This window comes from Amblyomma maculatum, chromosome 3, assembly GCF_055883805.1.
Source record: "Amblyomma maculatum isolate TAMU_Amacu chromosome 3, ASM5588380v1, whole genome shotgun sequence".
Classification (NCBI taxonomy): domain Eukaryota; kingdom Metazoa; phylum Arthropoda; class Arachnida; order Ixodida; family Ixodidae; genus Amblyomma; species Amblyomma maculatum.
Genome location: NC_139346.1, coordinates 122949390 through 122967033, shown reverse-complemented (window position 1 = coordinate 122967033; position 17644 = coordinate 122949390). Strand labels below are relative to the sequence as shown.

Sequence of the window (17644 nt, the reverse complement as noted above, 5' to 3'; positions counted from 1 at the left end):
ACTATTACGCCTAAAAATTAAGAAATACACGACGTAAACGATATATAACTGCACTTTTCCAGCGCATACATTTACATAACAAATCCATGGTCAAAGAATTTTGTTGCCAAAAACATTTCAGCGAAACGTGAACAAAAGTTGTGAAGATACCCTTGTTTTATAAATGAAGAAACTGTTAAATGTTTTCGAAATATACGAATTGATTGACGTCATATTAGCCACTCTCTCTTAAAAAAAAAACAATTCTTTCTTTTATCTACGCCAGACTAAGCTCTCAAGAGACGCTAATGAATCTTTACTTTATTAACTATCTTCAAGATCCTCGAGTCGACGCGGCTATGCTTCACTCATTTCTGGTAATGGGCCCCTTCATCAAATGTAACAGTGCGGCGTGCTCGTCGAATTATATAGAGACTTTTCTTATTTGTCTCGCTTACAGAACGCCCACATCGCGGGGCTATTTCGAAACTAATAAAAACATTCAGCCATCTTATTTTTGTTATCCTCTAGCTTTTAAATTAGAATGTGAGAATCAAAAGTCTGCTATTGCACTAATATCAAAATACCTGCTCAGTTCCCGAAGCGCACGCAGCATATAGCCTTATAGCAAAGTAAAACGGAGAGGGCCACTGGGTAAGTAACGTGTAGTATATAAAATGGAGAGCAGCAAAAGAAGTTTCAGATTTAATTGTATGTAGCCATGTGCTCACAGGGTGGTTCGTATGAAGAACACTAGCTTAAAGAAATTGTTCGCTAGGTTGCTTGTGGAAGCTTTGCAACCATGGCTTCAATTTAATTGAAGTTCTGAGAAGGCCAGCTGCCCAGACAGCGGAGCTTCAATAAATTCGTGCTGTCGGATTCGTTTAAGCCCTTTCATTGAAACAAAATCTGTGATATAGGCACCACTGAAAGTTCTAGAAAGTATGGTAAAATTTTCCAGGTTCGCTAATATTACCGTCTTTTTCATATTGCGATTTCAGAGATGTATCGAAGTATCGAAGATACAGTATCGAGTATCTGTATCAGAAATCGATTTCTGTTCGGCATCGTGTATCGGTATTGGAAATACAATTTTTCCAGTTATCGAGTGTCGGTATCGAAGATACTTTTTGAAGTATCTTGCCCAGCCCTGATTCTGTGTGCATCCAAGTTCGATTGCGACCCCCTTGCCCATCTTCCCCCTCCCCCCAAAAACGGAACTAACAGAGGCGGCCCTAGATGTGTGAAGTTGAAAACATTGATTTTTTTCTCGAGCTGCCATCGGCATATTTCTATGAGATTTATATTGCTTTTGAATGCAGTGTTCAAAGAGCAGCGCTTCTTTTACTCTCTGTCGTCCCCTCCCTATTACTGAAGAGCGACTACTTCGGTGTGCACCCGTTTTACCTGACAATTGAGGAGGACGGAAAAGCCAGCGGCGTATTCTTAAGAAACGCGAGTCCGATGGGTAAGCACAAGAAAGTGTTTCGCTGTATTCACTTAAAATGACACTGATGTTGTTTGGATTTAATTTAGCATTGAGGTCGCACATTTCGAGCCACGTTGTCGAAGTCTGAGGAGTCATCGAGAATAAATTAGAAGCAAAGAATGGAATAATTAGTGGGCTAATAGGAACAGTACAGCTGAATGCTTACGTGGAAATTTTTAAAACAGGAATAAAATTACAGCAACCTTAGTTGCACTGTTTATATATAAGTTTCTTTTATTTTTTTTTCGATTTTTGATTCTGCTTAAATGTCGGCGCTGAATGTCGGTGATCCGGAAGACGAATTTGCGCACATGACGAGGGCACTGGACCCTTCAAGGTACAGTGAAAATAAAGTGAATCAGTGAAGAAAGTAATTTGAGATGTAACGAAAGTTTATGGAAAACGAATTTTGAAACTCCATCACAGAGACGAAACATCACTGTCTGCATGCGATCAGGAGGGAATTACTTGTTGTGAATAGAAACAACCATTTTATTGCATTGAGCTGCACTTAAAATGGAAGAGGGAACAAAAAAGTAGTAACCAGGGTTATGTATATTTCCTACCGTTTTCCACATCTGACGTGAAAAGACAACTACACGTATAAAAACTGAACAGCGCCATGGTCATGAGCCTCAACTGAGCTCAAAAACGTAGCAGTCGTTTAAAATTAGGCTATGCAAATAGTTGTTTCTCATGCGCTGTACAAAAACCACATAGTCTTTCTTCAGTGTTATGTGTTTTAATATATTCCAGATGCCATCATACAGCCTGAGAAGGTGATCACATTTAGAGCAACTGGCGGAGTTCTTGACTTTACCATTTTTCTTGGCGACACTCCAGACGACGTTGTTAGACAGTACACGCAGGTATGTGCGCCGCTGTTTGCTACCTGTTCATGAAAATTTCCCGCTAATGCGTCCTCATCATTTATTAGTGAGGACGCTGGCTTTGGTTAATGGGGTTTAACGTCCCAAAGCTGCTCAGACTATGAGAGATTCCGCAGTAGAGGGCTCTGAAAAATTTAACCGTCTGGGGATTTTTTAAAGTGCGCGGACTTGCAGAGTACACGGTGGCCTTACTTTCCGCCTCCATCGAAAAGCGGCCGCCGCGGCCGGGATTCAATCCCGCATCCTTGGTCACAGAAGTCGGGCGCTCTTACCACTGCACCACCACCGGGGGATTAGTGGGAACCTCCAATAAATTTAGTCAGAAGTACGTTAACCACGCAACATTAGCTACTAGCAGTGAAACCACAGTCATCATACTGAAATTGTTTTTATTTTAGCCTGCCTTAAATGGGAACAATTAGCTCATACCGAAAAAACAAAAAAGAATGCGACGGTGTAAGCCGAGAGCTTCGGCTACAACGCAGGAAGTGTGTGCTGTATTGTGCGTGCCATGCCATCATGCGATCCTTCGTGTTGTGTTTGCGCCAAGCGGCCGCTGTGGCGCCAATGATCATGTGAGTGCCTCGCGTGTAGGCATGATATTATCATGTATGCTTGTCCGTGTATTCTTGTACATTGTGTTCTTGTACTGAAGCTAAGACTCTGGGCCCTTGGATGGCATCTTCATCAGAAAGAAAAGCAGTGAAGGAGCTTCTTAAGTTTTTAAACGGCTCGGGTTTGAGTTTCACACTTTAAGTCTACGCTCTCTACCCCATTTAACTATAGACCTCTGGACACGTTGTGTACTCCTTACCTTGGCAGTTTCTTTCCTTTTTTTTTCTCTTTTTTTTTTCTTCCCACGTGTAGGGTAGTCTACTGGCAATCGCCTAGTTAACTTTCCGGCCTTTCTATTCTACTATTTCTCTCTCGGTCTTGTACTTTTGCCACGAATAAACTGCCCACTTCTGCCCGCTCCGAGCAGGGGGTATAGCAAAGAACAAAAAATGTAATTGTACTGCAGGCTAAATATGAACCCATAAAGAAAAGCAACTGTGCTTGCCACATTCACTTCTGGAAGGACCAATCATAGCAATGCTTTCGTGCTTGTGCTAATGCCGCTTAGGCAATAAAGTGTATTTCTGCTAACTACTTTCGCCCAGCCCCGAAAAAGGCAAAAAGAGGAAAAGTCTTGGTATACATGCTGCCTTTATAGAGAATTGGGTTTGCGCTAAGTTGCACATTGTTAAAGGGAAAGTTCGATTTTTTGAGGGAAATGTATTTTTCATCCCTTATGCTTAGCCAGTCGCGTTCACAGAGTTGATTTTGCTGAAAACCACTGGGAAAATTACGCAGTACTCGCTTAGGATGCCAGCATCCTCTTTCGCATATGTGTGCACGAAAAAAGAAAAAGACGGACGGCTCAATATCTCTCTCAAAAGGGAATTTACTGAAGTGTCAAAGATAGTGACAAAATGATTATAAGGTAACGTATTATGTAGTAAAGGAACGAAAATACACATTGTTTCATGACAGGTGAAAGAAAGAGTGCAATGATGCGTGAGATTTTCACTCGGTTATTTATTAGGGAGAATCCTATTCCAAATGCTTGCTTGCGGTCTGTGAATAACATGATGACCCAGAAAAAACGCAATATGTGATACGCAAAAGATGAAGGCACACCTTGTCACCTGACGGACTATTGAAAATTTGTCGAATGGTGCGTGATTTTCTCGATATTAGTTTTCCTAAAACTCTCTCTCATTGTTTAGATTTATGGAGGAACGAGATTTTGTGACTGGCCCGGATAGTAAAAACATTTGTGTGGCAATTTGAGCCACTAAAGTGCGATAAGGCGAAAGCCTTTGTTTGAAACTTCGCCGATTCCTGGTTTTACTGCATCTGCTTCTGTGGGCTGTGTGGTGCGGCGTTCGAGGAAGCACCAAACGAAAAGCGCCGCACGGACGCCTGGATCGGTATGACGCGATAGCGTGAGCTACCAGCCAACATATAAAGCCTGCTTTAATCGAGCCATATGGACGTGCCTGCCTGGTCTAGGGATAACGTGAATGCAAGGGTATTGGCAGGCGGATTGTGATATATCCCCCTTCCTTATAAAAGGAGAGGCCCGAGTTGGCAGCTTCTGCCAAATGTAATGTCAGGAAGCCCAACGCCCAGTTAGTGCTCGACCATTTCAGCTGCCAACTACCGCCTTCCACGCAACGAAAGTGTAATATGCCTTAATAGGCCTTAAGGCTTACGCCTTAATACGTCTCCCTTTGGGTGGCGTGGGCCCAGGCTGACCCATCGTGGTCTATGGTGGCCGTCATCTTGGGTGGCATCACTTGACCTAGGGTGGCCGCAAAGTGTGACACCTTCTGCGAACGACAGTATGAGCCATTAAAGGCTTTTGCCTTAAAAGGGCCATTCTTCGTACTAACTTAAGTGCGTGAGCTTGTCACCTAAGAGCCTCTTGGCTGGGCGGAAAAGCTGTGAACTATTTTCTTTTTTATTGCTTGTGTTACTTGCAAGCCACGTTGTGCGTAATGGTCGGCCTGTTTCAGCTAGTCGGAAGACCGGCCATGCCTCCACTGTGGGCATTTGGCCAGCACGTGAGCCTGCCCACCGATGTGCCCCTTCACCGCGTGGGGTCACTGTTGGAAGAGCTCCGAGCTGCAGGCATTGAAGTGGTGAGTGGGCACGCTGCATGTACAGATATTTTCGCCCCGATCAAACCATGATGCCGCAGCACGTTTCGATATATGTTAGCATCCTGATGTTGGGGCCATTGCTTTTAGAAAAAAGTGAAATAGGGTTTGCTGCTGCGGGGGCGTGAGGGCGGCTTCCCAGACGCCATGCTGCTGTGAGTGGAGAGTGACTTTGGTGATGAATCTAGTATCGATTAATTTTACCGATCGAGATAACTAGGTTTGCTGTGTGTGCAAGGATGATTTCGGGTAATTGCAAGACTCCTTAGTAAAGAGATGCAAGACAACCTAGCTGAGATTTTTGGCCAACGCTAGCTAGAGAATGTGCCTTTTAAGTGATGAAGGTTGGATTAGAAGGGTGGTATTGCCATCAGCGGGTGCCATCATTTCGTTTCAAGAGACAAACGTATTGTAAGGACTGCTTTGGTTAGCGGGGAGAAAATGGTGCTCTCCCAAGAAAATGGTAGCGGCGTTTGGGGCTGTCCATAGAATTAACCATAGAGCGACGAATTCATGGCTTCGAGAGATGTGTCGATGCTTTAAAAATCACATGAGAAGATTGGAGTGGGATTAGTAAACTCCGCTTGCAATACGATATTTAGGTCAGTGCATAATATCATCTGGAACCACTCCTGCGAGCCGCAGGGATATCTGAAAAGGCCGGAGCGAGAGAAAATGAGAAGTTGCCACCTCAGCAAATTTAACGCCTTCAGCGGCATCGGACATTTTATATTATTCTGCTTTAGATTTAAGTGCATACCGAATGACTACACCGAAACAGTGGCTACTGAAATGACTGGAGCTTTATTTGATGGCCGAAGGGATTGGTAGGGCCAATGCATCTTCCGTGTTAAGAATGACGTACCCTCTACGTGACACTCAGTACACTCGGTGGTGGTAGCTGGGACAGCATCTTTAGAGACTCCCGATGTAATTCCGTTTTTTTTTTTACTTGTAGATTTGCTAGTGGGCCTCGCAATTGCGAAAGTTTCGTCTCCAGATTTGAGCTAGCCTTAGTGTAATTTTCTTCCCTCCATGCTGGGACGGACAACTTTTTGATGTCCTCCTCTTTCTCATCGTTGCTCATTATTCGTTCTCAGTGCGACCGTTAGTGCAGTTGCCTTTTCGCGTGAATAGTACCGTCAGTGAAATTCTGGAACTTTAGATCCCATAGCCTTCCTTGTACAAAACAAATGACAGGTCTTACGTAAATTGGTAAGAAAAGAAACTTTCTCCATATTCCTGGAGGTATCCGTATCCTTTTCCACAAAGACGATGGATGCATATAGGCAGACAGCGTCCTTTCAGCTGAGTTACTAGACATATGACGGCGGTATGCAAAGGCGCTTTGCCTATTACTCTTGAGTGGCGCTTTATTTATGAAAGTCTTATTACAGATTCTAAGGCAGCATATCTAACAACCTCTTACTTACGTCTTCACTTTGGTGCATATTTGGAACTTATGTTTCGTCCAAAATATAAATATGCACACAATATTCAATGTATCCGTTGTTACTTATTCAGTTCAGTTCAGTTCAGGCGTTCAGTCGTGTCTTAAAACAGATGCTAACCTTGCTTTATGTCTTTAGGAAAAAGTTGGAAATATTAAATTATCAAAGGAGACCACAGTACAAAAGAAACACAAAAAAACTTCCTCTTGCTGTAATTTGAGAAACATTATATTTGAAGTTGTTGTTCTTGCTTTATTTTACCGCAAATGTCAAGCCTAAGATTTTCTAGGGAGTTTTTAAAATCCTGTTGTGAAGATTATTTGTCACCACAGCTGTTTCCTTACTATCGAGCGTTCTGCCGTGGCTTCGACGCACATGAAATGCTAGTTGTAGGATTGCATTACGCTAACACTCGGTAAGATCATGGTTAAATTGTATACAGCGCTCCTCCTCTCTGCCTCTTTGAAATTGCTGTTTATGATTGGGCGGCCACACAGCATTCATTTTTTTCTTCTGTTCCTTTTCTTCAAGGCAGCTTTGCACCTCAACGAAGGCTTCACGAATGGACGGATGGATGTTAATGATGTCGATGTCGTCACAGAAATTCGGAAGTTACAAAAGGAAATGAAAAATTTTAGCATCAAGTTTCTGCTGAGAGCCGTGAGTATGATTTTTCTATTATTTATAAAATTCAAGCTTTGGGGTTGGCGTACAGCAGCACGTTGACAGTGTTTTGGGTACACAAGCCTACGTCGAGTCATTTTCCGTCACTGCTGTTTGATTGGTTGTGGAAAGCCCGAGGGCTGATCGAAATTCACATGCCTATTTTAATCTACCAAGCAATGAGCGGATAGGGATTAAATCAATTTTGAGCTTTCTTCGTTTCTGAAAGATACACTGTGTAGTTTGCTTTTAGGGAGCTAACCGCATTTTGAAATAATAAAGTAAAACCAAAGCACGTTTTTCCGTTGCGCTGGAGCGTAAAATTAAACATGAAGGTCTTGGTTAAAAAGAACTTTTCAGTTCTTTTTCCACGAAAAATGTAGGCAGAGAAATACAATATTCATTCTTTTGCTTTTTCTAATGTCGCTGGCTTTTTGCTCGAAGGCGATCACTTGACTAAACATTATTGAAGCTTTTAAATTCCACGAAAATAATCTTATTTTATTAAGCGTTATCCACTTTGTGTTTAAAACACTTCGTGAAATTATTAGCTTTATAATCGTCGAAGGGAATTAAAACCTAAAATTCGCTGTAAGAAGAGTCATTTCAGGATGGCTGCGTCCCGAACGCATTCGAGCGTATAGAGGGATAGGTCTACGACGCGCAATATTCAGGGGCGTTAAGCACTGTTTCTTGATACATCTGTTGTTTGTTTTTCTGCGATCTGTGGGCTACATCAATTTCATTTGCACATTTGAATCACTTTCTTCCCTGTCGACATCGTGACTTACGAATGATGAAATCAGCAAATCGTAACGGCGGGAGTGAAACGCGCTGCCTCCGATCATATGATCAGGCTTAGGGAGCAAATATTCGCACTCATATAGAGTAAATTCCATGAAAGAACAGCACGGAGAAAGGTTAATAAAGACAGGCTTGTGAACCAGTATATATATATTTAGGATAAAGAAAGCTATCCAACTAGAGGAAACAAGGCACTATAGGTTCGCGGTGTTCGGTCACACGAATTCGGAGCGCAGCTTTGGGAGGTTCTTATCTCGTTATATATCGAGTACCGCTACCCCGCACCGCCGTCCACTAGCCCGTCTTTACAGTGTGCAGCTTCGAGGACGTAAAACCGCATCCGCTTCGAGATAAAGCTGCTTCAGAGGGAGCCTGGACATATTCCTCCATTCTTTCAGAAGCACCCTTCGTGTTAGGTAGCCCTCCTGCTCTTCCTTACGCGTTTTTCTGCTTCTACTAGGGTTATCCGCTCTTAATGGGCACCAACCTATGGGATGTACTTAATGAACTTCCTTCTACAGTAATTGCAGTCTTGTTTCTATTGCGAACGTTCAATCCAGGGTGCTGATGCTTGATAGTCATGTTGTAGAGCCGTCCCGAGTGAATACACTTTCACTACTTAATAACAGTGTTTTTAAAGGGAAGCTCTGATTTGTTTTTAGCATTTTGATTTTACAATCAAATCTGATTTTTCAGTCTCCAAATCCTATTGTGAGTGTGTTGATTAACTAAACTGGAAGCGGTGATTCCCTATTTCTCTGACATGACGATAGGGCAACTCCGGATTTTGGTCTGCAGCATGCGCAGAGCAAATATAGGCGGCCTTGCATACGATGTGGTCATGTATTAAAGGTTTCCCTTAGAAATCTTTCCCTTTAAAATTATTTTTGCTCTGCAAAAAAAGCTTCAAACAGCTGCGAAATTTGGCATAAATAACAAGGAAACCGTGTAAATTTTAAAGTGAAAATTCCAGTGCAATCCGAGGAGATTGAAAAAATGTCTGTTCTAGTGCAGATGAATCCCGCTGGTTGGAAAATCTGGGGGTGTCAAGACAATTCGGGCTAAAAAAGGAAGTCCGGCTTCTGAATAGGGACCACTGAAGCCGCAATTGAGGGCGAGAGGTCGAAGCGTGGGCGCACTATGTTGCAGGAGTTCTGCAGCTTAGTAGGCACACTTTTCCATCTCATTAAGTACGATCGCTAAGCCTACAACCTACAGCCGAGGCTGCTGTGGAGACCAACTTCTTGCTCCCGAAAATACCGGCGCAGTTGGTATATTGGAGCAGCAAGGATGCGAATACGTAGTATCGCAAGCTGACTTTAGATATCTGTCATGGCTACTGCTACCAAAGACTCTGAACTTAGTAAAAGTGGCGCCTTCTGACAGCTGGTACTAAAGCTTTCTTCAAGAAACATTGTTTCCTATAAGGCATTCATATACAATGGCGCAATATGCCTTTCTTCGACACGGCGGGTCAATTACACCTTCAACAGAGGTCCGTAAGGCTGTATATTACCTAATTGTTGCCGACGTGTTAGCTCCCGCAATAGCTCTTTTCGCCATTTTTTTTTTCAGGACCCTATCGCTCTCGCAGATGCGGGAACGAAGCTTCCATTGATATGGAATGGCGCTGAGGAAACTGGCAATGTGAGTTGTTTTACACTTCAAGACTGCTTTAGTTTCTCGCTTGTGGCCATCCAAACTGAGTATTGCTCGGCACAACACTCAGTGACAAACTTGTCTTTTTACTCGCGTACTCAACCTATGAAGTTTGGACATATATTCTTACCTCGTTTCATTCGTTGGGGCCTTCAGTGTTCAAGATTTATATGTTTACATGTGGTTGGTTTAATTAAAATATTTTGTAAACGAATATTGTAAAGTGCAGGTGAAAACGGAAGCCAGAGGCTGAATCGGTAAATTCTAGCTGGTACCAAAAAGTTAGAGCGCGTTAGCAGGATAGATATTTACGTCTGTCAATGATCGACTTGCTTTTGGTTGATTAATGCTTTGATCACTGCTCCTCTCATTTGTAGCATCGACGGGATACCAATTAATTTAACTAGGGTGGAAAAGTAGCAAAAGGGCGGACGTAAATTATCGCCGAGAATTGAGGAGTGGTTAAAACAAGATACGTCATTCGTTCGATGGTGATGCGACTTCATTTGAACGACGTGAGTGGCTAGGAGTCTGTGCGACTGTGCTGCGATAGGAGCCTATGTACGCCACACCAGTTCTGCACTGCGCCATTTTTTAAAGGCGGAAATGTTTGCGCAGCAACTTGTCGAAAATCAGCGGCGACAGACAGGTCTCCAAACCCAAGCGAAGTTGCTTGGTACATAACTGACTAATCGGTGGTCGACCAGGCATAGGCTATATCTAGCAACGTCAGCTTTCCCTTGATGGCACATGCGTAGGCGTGCCAGTTGCCGCCGTTCTTTACCACTGTGAATGAAGGCGTCGAGATCAGTTCAGGGCCTTAGTAAGGTCAACTAGCTGCATGATCTCCAAGGAATTGCCGAAGTCGATCGAAGATAATCGACCGGATAAAAAGTGAAAGGAGACCACTCGGGTCGTCTCTTCAGTAGCACAAATAGCTCCGTTTGTTTGTTGAGAGTAATAGTTCAGTCTTTAGACACCTCGAGTCAATTAACGATATTTTTGGGTATTTTTTGTACATTAGTTGCCTAATATATCATTACTGGAGATCGAAATATTCACGTAAAAACGAAATGATATATGAAATCAGTATAGGTTGGTTGATTGCATATCAATATAGAAGAGGCAATATATAAGGGCGGATTTGAGGCATAACGGTGCTAAGGAACAATTGCTTAACATCAACATCCATAAAAAGAACTTTGGCCAGTGTTTGATTCAGTCTTTTGCAACTCGATCATCTGCGTTAATGCGCCTGTCGCACGTCAATGGCTTTTTTGTGAGTCATGACAGACTAGGGTAAGCATGATGTGAAAGCTGTCACGTATTCAGTAATAATAAGGCCGGGGGTTCCATGATGCACAACAGAGCTGTGGAAAAATATTGCACGATTTCATCGGCAGTGCTTTCCCAAGGAACGCTGTATTAGCGTACCTAGTCAAGGAGGTGGTCGCAGTGACTATCAGCGCTTGCCAGAAGAAGCCTTCGGGAAAGCTCCAAGGAGATCCATGCCGACTTTGACGGCATGTTCTAAGTAGGCTTTTATCGATGGGAGCAACGTGCGCCAATAGTAATTTTGTCTAATACTCACGAGGGTGCGGCTGACTCCCACGTGGCCGGCGGATGTTGAATCGTCACAGGCAATCAATATGTCGAGTTGCAACTGTTTGGTTTGGTTTGGGGGGTTTAACGTCCCAAAGCGACTGAGGCTATGAGAGACGCCGTAGTGGAGGACTCCGGAAATTTCGACCACATGGGAATCTTTGACGTGCGCTGACATCGCACACCACACGGATGCCTCTTTGTTTCGCCTCCATCGAAACGCAGCCGCCGAGATCGGGTTCGAGCTCAGGTATTCCGGACAGTAGTCGGGCGTCTTACCACTGCACCACCCCGGCGGGGCGAGTTGCAACTGTGGTAGCACAAGTTGGACCGTTTGTTTGTTGAGAGTAATAGTTGAGTCTTTAAACAACTCTGGTCTATTTTCGATGTTATGGGGTATTTTGTGTATTCTTTGTTTTACCCATCACTACAGAGGAAGGAGATATTCACGGCAAAATAAAACTATGTATGAAATCTGTATAGGTTGTTTGATTTTATTTCGTCCATATAGAGGAAAACGTTTTCAGTGAGATAGAGAAATGGGCTACACGGTTTTGTTCTGCGTTAAGTGATGATGTATGAAGCAAATTTATGGAAAGTGAAGCTTTTTATAGGAGGAAGCAGTAGAAACGTCTAGTACCTCATTCGTTCACAGTGTGCTTTGAAGAGTATGAGGGTGATGATAATTTAGTGAGAAAATAATTGGCTGAGGCTAATTAGGTGTTACAAAGGAACAAGACACTCAGACGACCGTAAATAGCTATTTTGTTGTACGAGACTGTTTGCAAAGTAGTGAATAATTAATATGATATAAAGCATGAGAGATGCAAAACACTCAAGTCCTTCATTTCGGTGGTCACAGGGGATTGGTCGGTTTAAGCATAAATTGTGTAATTACAGGCCTATCTCAATAACACGATAGTCTTGTAAACTCTCGGAGCACATTATAACTAAGCACATAATGGAATTGTTGGAATATAATAACATAATATCCATTGCCAAATATAGTTTTAGACAAGAGTTTAGCGCAATAACACAATTGAGAGATTTCACGCGCTACATATCTCAACGCCTATATCTCTGGGGCTAAGTTGATGCCAAATTTATAGATCTGGCTAAAGAATTCGACCCAGTACCTCACTGTAAACTTCTAAAAAGCTAGAATCGATTATAACGATTATAAATAACGCTCGTCTAGTTCACTGGATTGCCAGCTTTTTCACACAACGTTCGTAGTTCGTTTCCTTCAACAACGCCGAATCCTCTGCAATCAAGTAATTTCTGGTGTTATCCAAGACTCTGGTATCGGCCCTTTAACCTTTTTACTTTACATAAATGACCTTCCCTGCAAACCATATCTAAGATAAGCCTTCACGCCGGCGATTGCGTCTTGTATTGCTCTATTAACAATCGTCACGACCGTACTGATTCCTTTTCAAGGTTCTGTGCTTAGTGCGACGTGTGGCAGACGAGTTTAAACTTCTAGCGATCTGTTGTCCTCACTTTCACAAATAAAAAGTGTCCTTAGTATTTAGTTACTCGTTAAACTCGTCATCACTAAGCTATTATATTGGAAAAACTTTTACGAATAACATGCTGTGGTCTGAACACATTCACTCAATTTACGGGCAAACTTTGAAAATACTTGGTTATCTACGCCGTACGTTTTCTGAAGCCCCGAAAGAAACAAAACTTTTCATGTATAAACTCGTAGTCCACCCTTTTCTTGAATATGCCTCCTTGGTCTGGAGCCCGAACTCCGCAACCCAAATTAGGAGACTTGAGGCTGTGCAGAGGCAAGCAGTTCGTTCATTTTTTTTCCCTCTTCCGCACTTTTATCAGTAAATTTACCTCCTCTTTCCGAACATCGATCATCGTGCTGATTCCTTAAAGGTTTTCCATTCCATTAATACTTTTCCTTGCTGTCTCTCGCATAACTTACCTAACCTTCGCCTGACCAAAATCATCAAGATGTCACGACCCACTAAACATTAGAGCTTTCTGCGCACGGCAAAAACTTATTTAGGTTTAGTTTTTTTCCCTCCTAACATTATCTAATTTGAACTTGCTTTCTGGCCGCACCCGGTATCTTTCGCTGTAAGAACTTCTGGACCGGATTAAAACTTATTAGCGTACTGTACGACTGTCTGTGTGCGTGGACGGTTTTTCGAGCGTGTTTGCGTGTGGTATTTATTTGTTGTTTTTTTTTATTATTTTTCTTTAGTAGTCCTGCATTGTACGTTGCTGGCGCTCTATACCGTTTGTACTATTCCTGCCTACTCCTGCTATAGGCCATACGAAAGGACTGCAACATGTGAACATAATAATAATATCGTGGGTTAGCTTAAAGCTTAGCATTTTGGATGAATAAATCTCATTGTTATTATGCAATCTTGGGTTGATGCGCTCTCGCCTGTTTTTGCGCCAGTACAGTAATCGTGTTCTTCTTTGCAGTCTCGGAATCTCAGCGTTATCGATTTTACGAACCCTGACGCTGAGAAGAGCTGGGAAGAGAACTGTAGGCTTTTACAAGACAGGATCGGATTTGATGGGCTTATATTGGTAAGTATATTTGTACAGCGCATAGAAGCTTAACACAGGAAGGAAATTTAAATAAGCTAATATGGGCAGCTTTCCGTTCTGTCCTTGCCATGATCAACGTAACCTTGGCAAAAAAAAAACTGTTTTCTTTCACTGCCAGTGCCGTGCTGCTAGTTCTGAATTTAGAGCACTCACTCGTAGTCAAGGGAACTTTGCTGGGTTGACAATTTTGTCATAAATGAAGATAAGCATTAAATGCTCTAAGCCATGTCGAGAAAATCGAGAAAAGAGAGTCGTTGCCATCGCTTTTTGGTCTACTTAAAGTGTGTTATACTACCAATTCTCCAAACATATCGCTGCAGAGAAAGCCAGAACTAGGTGAGGGGAAAGTTTTTATCCACTGAAAATCTGTAAATGCGCTTCATGCCCTGATGCAGTGGAAAGTTCAAGTCCCTCATTTCGAGTGCTGGAAGCTGGCACCGACTCAGCTAAAGTTCCACACTGGCACGACTGTTCTCTTCGCATTTTTCAACTTTTGAAAAATCAGCCAAATCATATATATAGAGAATCCAGGGGCCCGGCATAATGATAAACAGTGGGTGATTTTTTTTAGAAGGTCCAAAATTTTAAGACAAATGCAAGCGGCTTTAGATAATTTTAGCCCCGGAACCATATTCGAGGCTACAGCGGACACCAGGGAAGAAGTAGAATGGTTGAGTTAGTTCTCTAATTAACTAATTAGAATAATTACTTTTTAAATCTTCATTTTGAGGATGTATGTCGTACTTGCAGAATTGTATGTAGCTCGTCATCCAAATAGTATAACCGCGAAAATAAACTTTCTTTTAAAATTGTAGCATGTGTTACAGGGCCCACATATGTCACCCTGATTGGCTGTTTCCCACACCATCACAGCGCCAGTAGGTCGCTCCATGTGGAGATTTTGTGACTCTGCTGGCATCCCCTGGGAGCCAGGCGGGGGGGCACGGTGGTTCTTTGTCAATTTTGTTTCGACCGCGGCCTCGTTGATAGTCGCCGCGTCGGTGCCCAATGCGTGCGGTCAATGCGCTTATAGACCAGCCTCAAAGCCCGCATCGGCCGAGTTGTCTACGCCGCGGGTGCTAGCGCTAGGTTTTTGGAGGAAACCGCCTATCAGGGTCGCAGTTGTGGGCCTTGTAACGGTTGCTGCAGTTTTGTTAGGGAAATATTCATTCGTGCCTAGACTACCTGGAAGACGAGCTCAAATTCCGCAAATAAAGGGTATTCCCTAAATGAAAATTCGAAAGTTCATTAACGCATTTAGTAAACTAGAGAACTAATTCGTCCTTTGCGCCTTACCTGGTGTCCACCTTATCCCTCAATATACCTCTATGGTAAAAATGAATATTATTAAAACTTAGAACTTTCCTAATTCTTTCTACGCGCTGTCCGCACCCCAAAGGCACATGATATGTTCATGTTTAATCTATACGACAATCTTCTTAGGCTACAATCTAAAAACGTTATTATAACTGGGGAGAGACAGATAGATCGATTTATTGAGAGGAAAAGGCGGAGAGGTTGGCCGGAATAATTCAAATCTGACCTGCTACTCTGCACTGGGGAAGGAGAGAAGAAAGAAGATCATGATGGGGGCGATGTGGGAGAAGGCATATGAAATACATATCTGCAGGCACAGTGGCTTGGTTTACAAGTATAACTGGGGACTTTAACATTCCTTCACTGGACTGGGACCAAATCACTTATGGAACCTCCTTGCAGAGTGATACTCTTTTAGATATTTTCTCATTAAGCATATGCCGAACGGTGCACGAACCTATACTCACGGCAACTTAGTTCTGGTTCTTCATTTATTGCTGAATCATTTCAGGGAGTCTCTGTAAAAGTTCAAAACGTAATATCGGTCTATAAGCTAACACTATTTTTGTCTGCATCACCATCTAAACAACCAAAACCAGCTAAAACTGTCGCTTTTAGGAAAGATTTCTTTCGGGTAGATGGCGCTAGGTTTGTTACTATGTTGTAGGCTTGCCGATAAGTTTATCCCCTCAAAACTAACTCGTAAGCAAAGTCGCAGCCCATGGATAACCACAGAAATTATTCATATTAAGCGCGAAACTAGAAGGCTGGCGAAGCAAACCAAGGTATCAACTCCAGTTTTTGCCGAATTAAAAAATAGCGCGCTGCGTAAAATAAGCGAAGCAATTAAGTTGCTCCTTCTCCCATGTTCTTAACAAATTTATTAGAAGCGATGTCCAAAAGGTTGGCGCTAATTGCAACGGGAAAATCAGCACGTCGAGAAAATAAATATTTGCGACGCTACAACCACTGATGCTTGGGAGAGCGCGTTGAACGCGTATTCTCTGAGCTATGTCAAGGTCTGAACGCTACGAATATTAGCTTTCAAAACGCAACTCATTACGTCACCAGTGTCGGTTGAAGTAGCAAATGCTTTCCTTAAGCGTTAAGTCAAACAGATAGTTCCATTTTGTTTTTACTAATCTTTTCCAGTTATCCGTTGACTCAGGCGTAGTACCAGCAGAGTGGCGCAAGACACGTGTTGTTCTAATTTATAAAAAAGGCGGACCGTTATCTGTTTCGAGCAATCGACTAATCTCGATCACATGAGCTGTAAAATGCTCGAACATGTTATAGCATCATATATTCGACAGCATCTAGAGGACAACTAGGTATTATCGGAATTCCAACACGGATTTCGAAACGGTTTGTCGACTGGCAACTGCTTTCGACTCTGCGTGAACTTGGATGTGTGTTAGAAGGGAACGGTCAATTAGATATGCTATTCCTTGACTTCTTCGGGGTGTTTGACTGGATTCCACATGCAAAACAGTTGTTTAATCTGGAACATACTGGCCTTCCTTCAAGTACTGTTCACTGGAGCAAAGCCTATCTTAGTGATAGGAAACAGTACGTCACCGTTAGGAAGTTTTCTTCGTGCTTGTTAGATGTCACTTCTGGTGTGCCCCAGGGAAGTGTCCCGGGCCCGCTTTTTCTGTGCGCTTGGAATGAGAGGTTGCGCAAACCTCTATACGCCCTTGTGGTCACAATCTCAGTTTCGAACACATCAGTCTCTCAAGGTGGTTCGTACCGCATCGCGGTTCAAGTTTTACGCTCTAACTATCGCATCTAAACAGATGTAGGGGACAGCTGTCAGTGCTGTAAGCAATATTTTGAAAGACGTTCACGTGAACTGGGCTGTTCACCTCCGGCTGTCTGAATGTTCGAGAAAAAAAAAAGAAATAAAGCAGGTCTTGGAAAAAGTACCCTGATGCCACACCACAGATAATGCTCGAATAGTCGTGCTACACGGTTGTAACTACGCTCTCAGCTTTCTACTTTTTTTTTTTTGAATAAACAATTTGTGGCTTCCTCTATTTGTGGTACAATCTTGTTGGTTACCCGATTATGGCGCTAATGCATCCTTCTAGGCAAACTTCTTATATTAACACGGTCATTTTGTGTCAAGTTGCTGGAGCCTACGACAATTAGTATGCATAACATGAGTGGTATTTGTAAAATACATCTTCTGACAGAGAACTTCCGATTTCATAAGGGATATTACACTTCGTGTTCGCGAAAAAAAAATATTTCTCTCTTTATAGCGGTCACGTCAACTACAAAAGCTTTCGGAGGCTTTATGTGCTTGTTTTTGGAAACAAGTTCAAGCTTTATGGTCCTTGTTTTCAGAAACTATAATGGAAAGCAAGCAACGTTTTTTTTTTTGTTTTTTTTTTACATATTTGGTTTGGTTTGATTTGTGTGGTTTAACGTCCAAAAGCAGCTCAGGCAGATCACAGATATAAAGACTTTAGTCACTGCTTTTTACATTTTTGTGGCCTG

At 42.6% G+C, this 17644-nt stretch overlaps 1 protein-coding gene across 1 annotated transcript; it reads left to right on the top strand.

Moving 5' to 3' along the window:
• The first annotated feature begins 4923 nt into the window (after window positions 1–4923).
• LOC146195915 (uncharacterized) lies at window positions 4924–14322 on the top strand. The gene is made up of 4 exons (XM_084596878.1): window positions 4924–5045; window positions 7046–7174; window positions 13697–13804; window positions 14221–14322. Exons 1-4 carry the CDS (start codon window positions 4938–4940, stop codon window positions 14320–14322), a joined length of 447 nt encoding a protein of 148 aa, XP_084453004.1. The 5' UTR covers window positions 4924–4937.
• Window positions 14323–17644: the final 3322 nt, after the last annotated feature.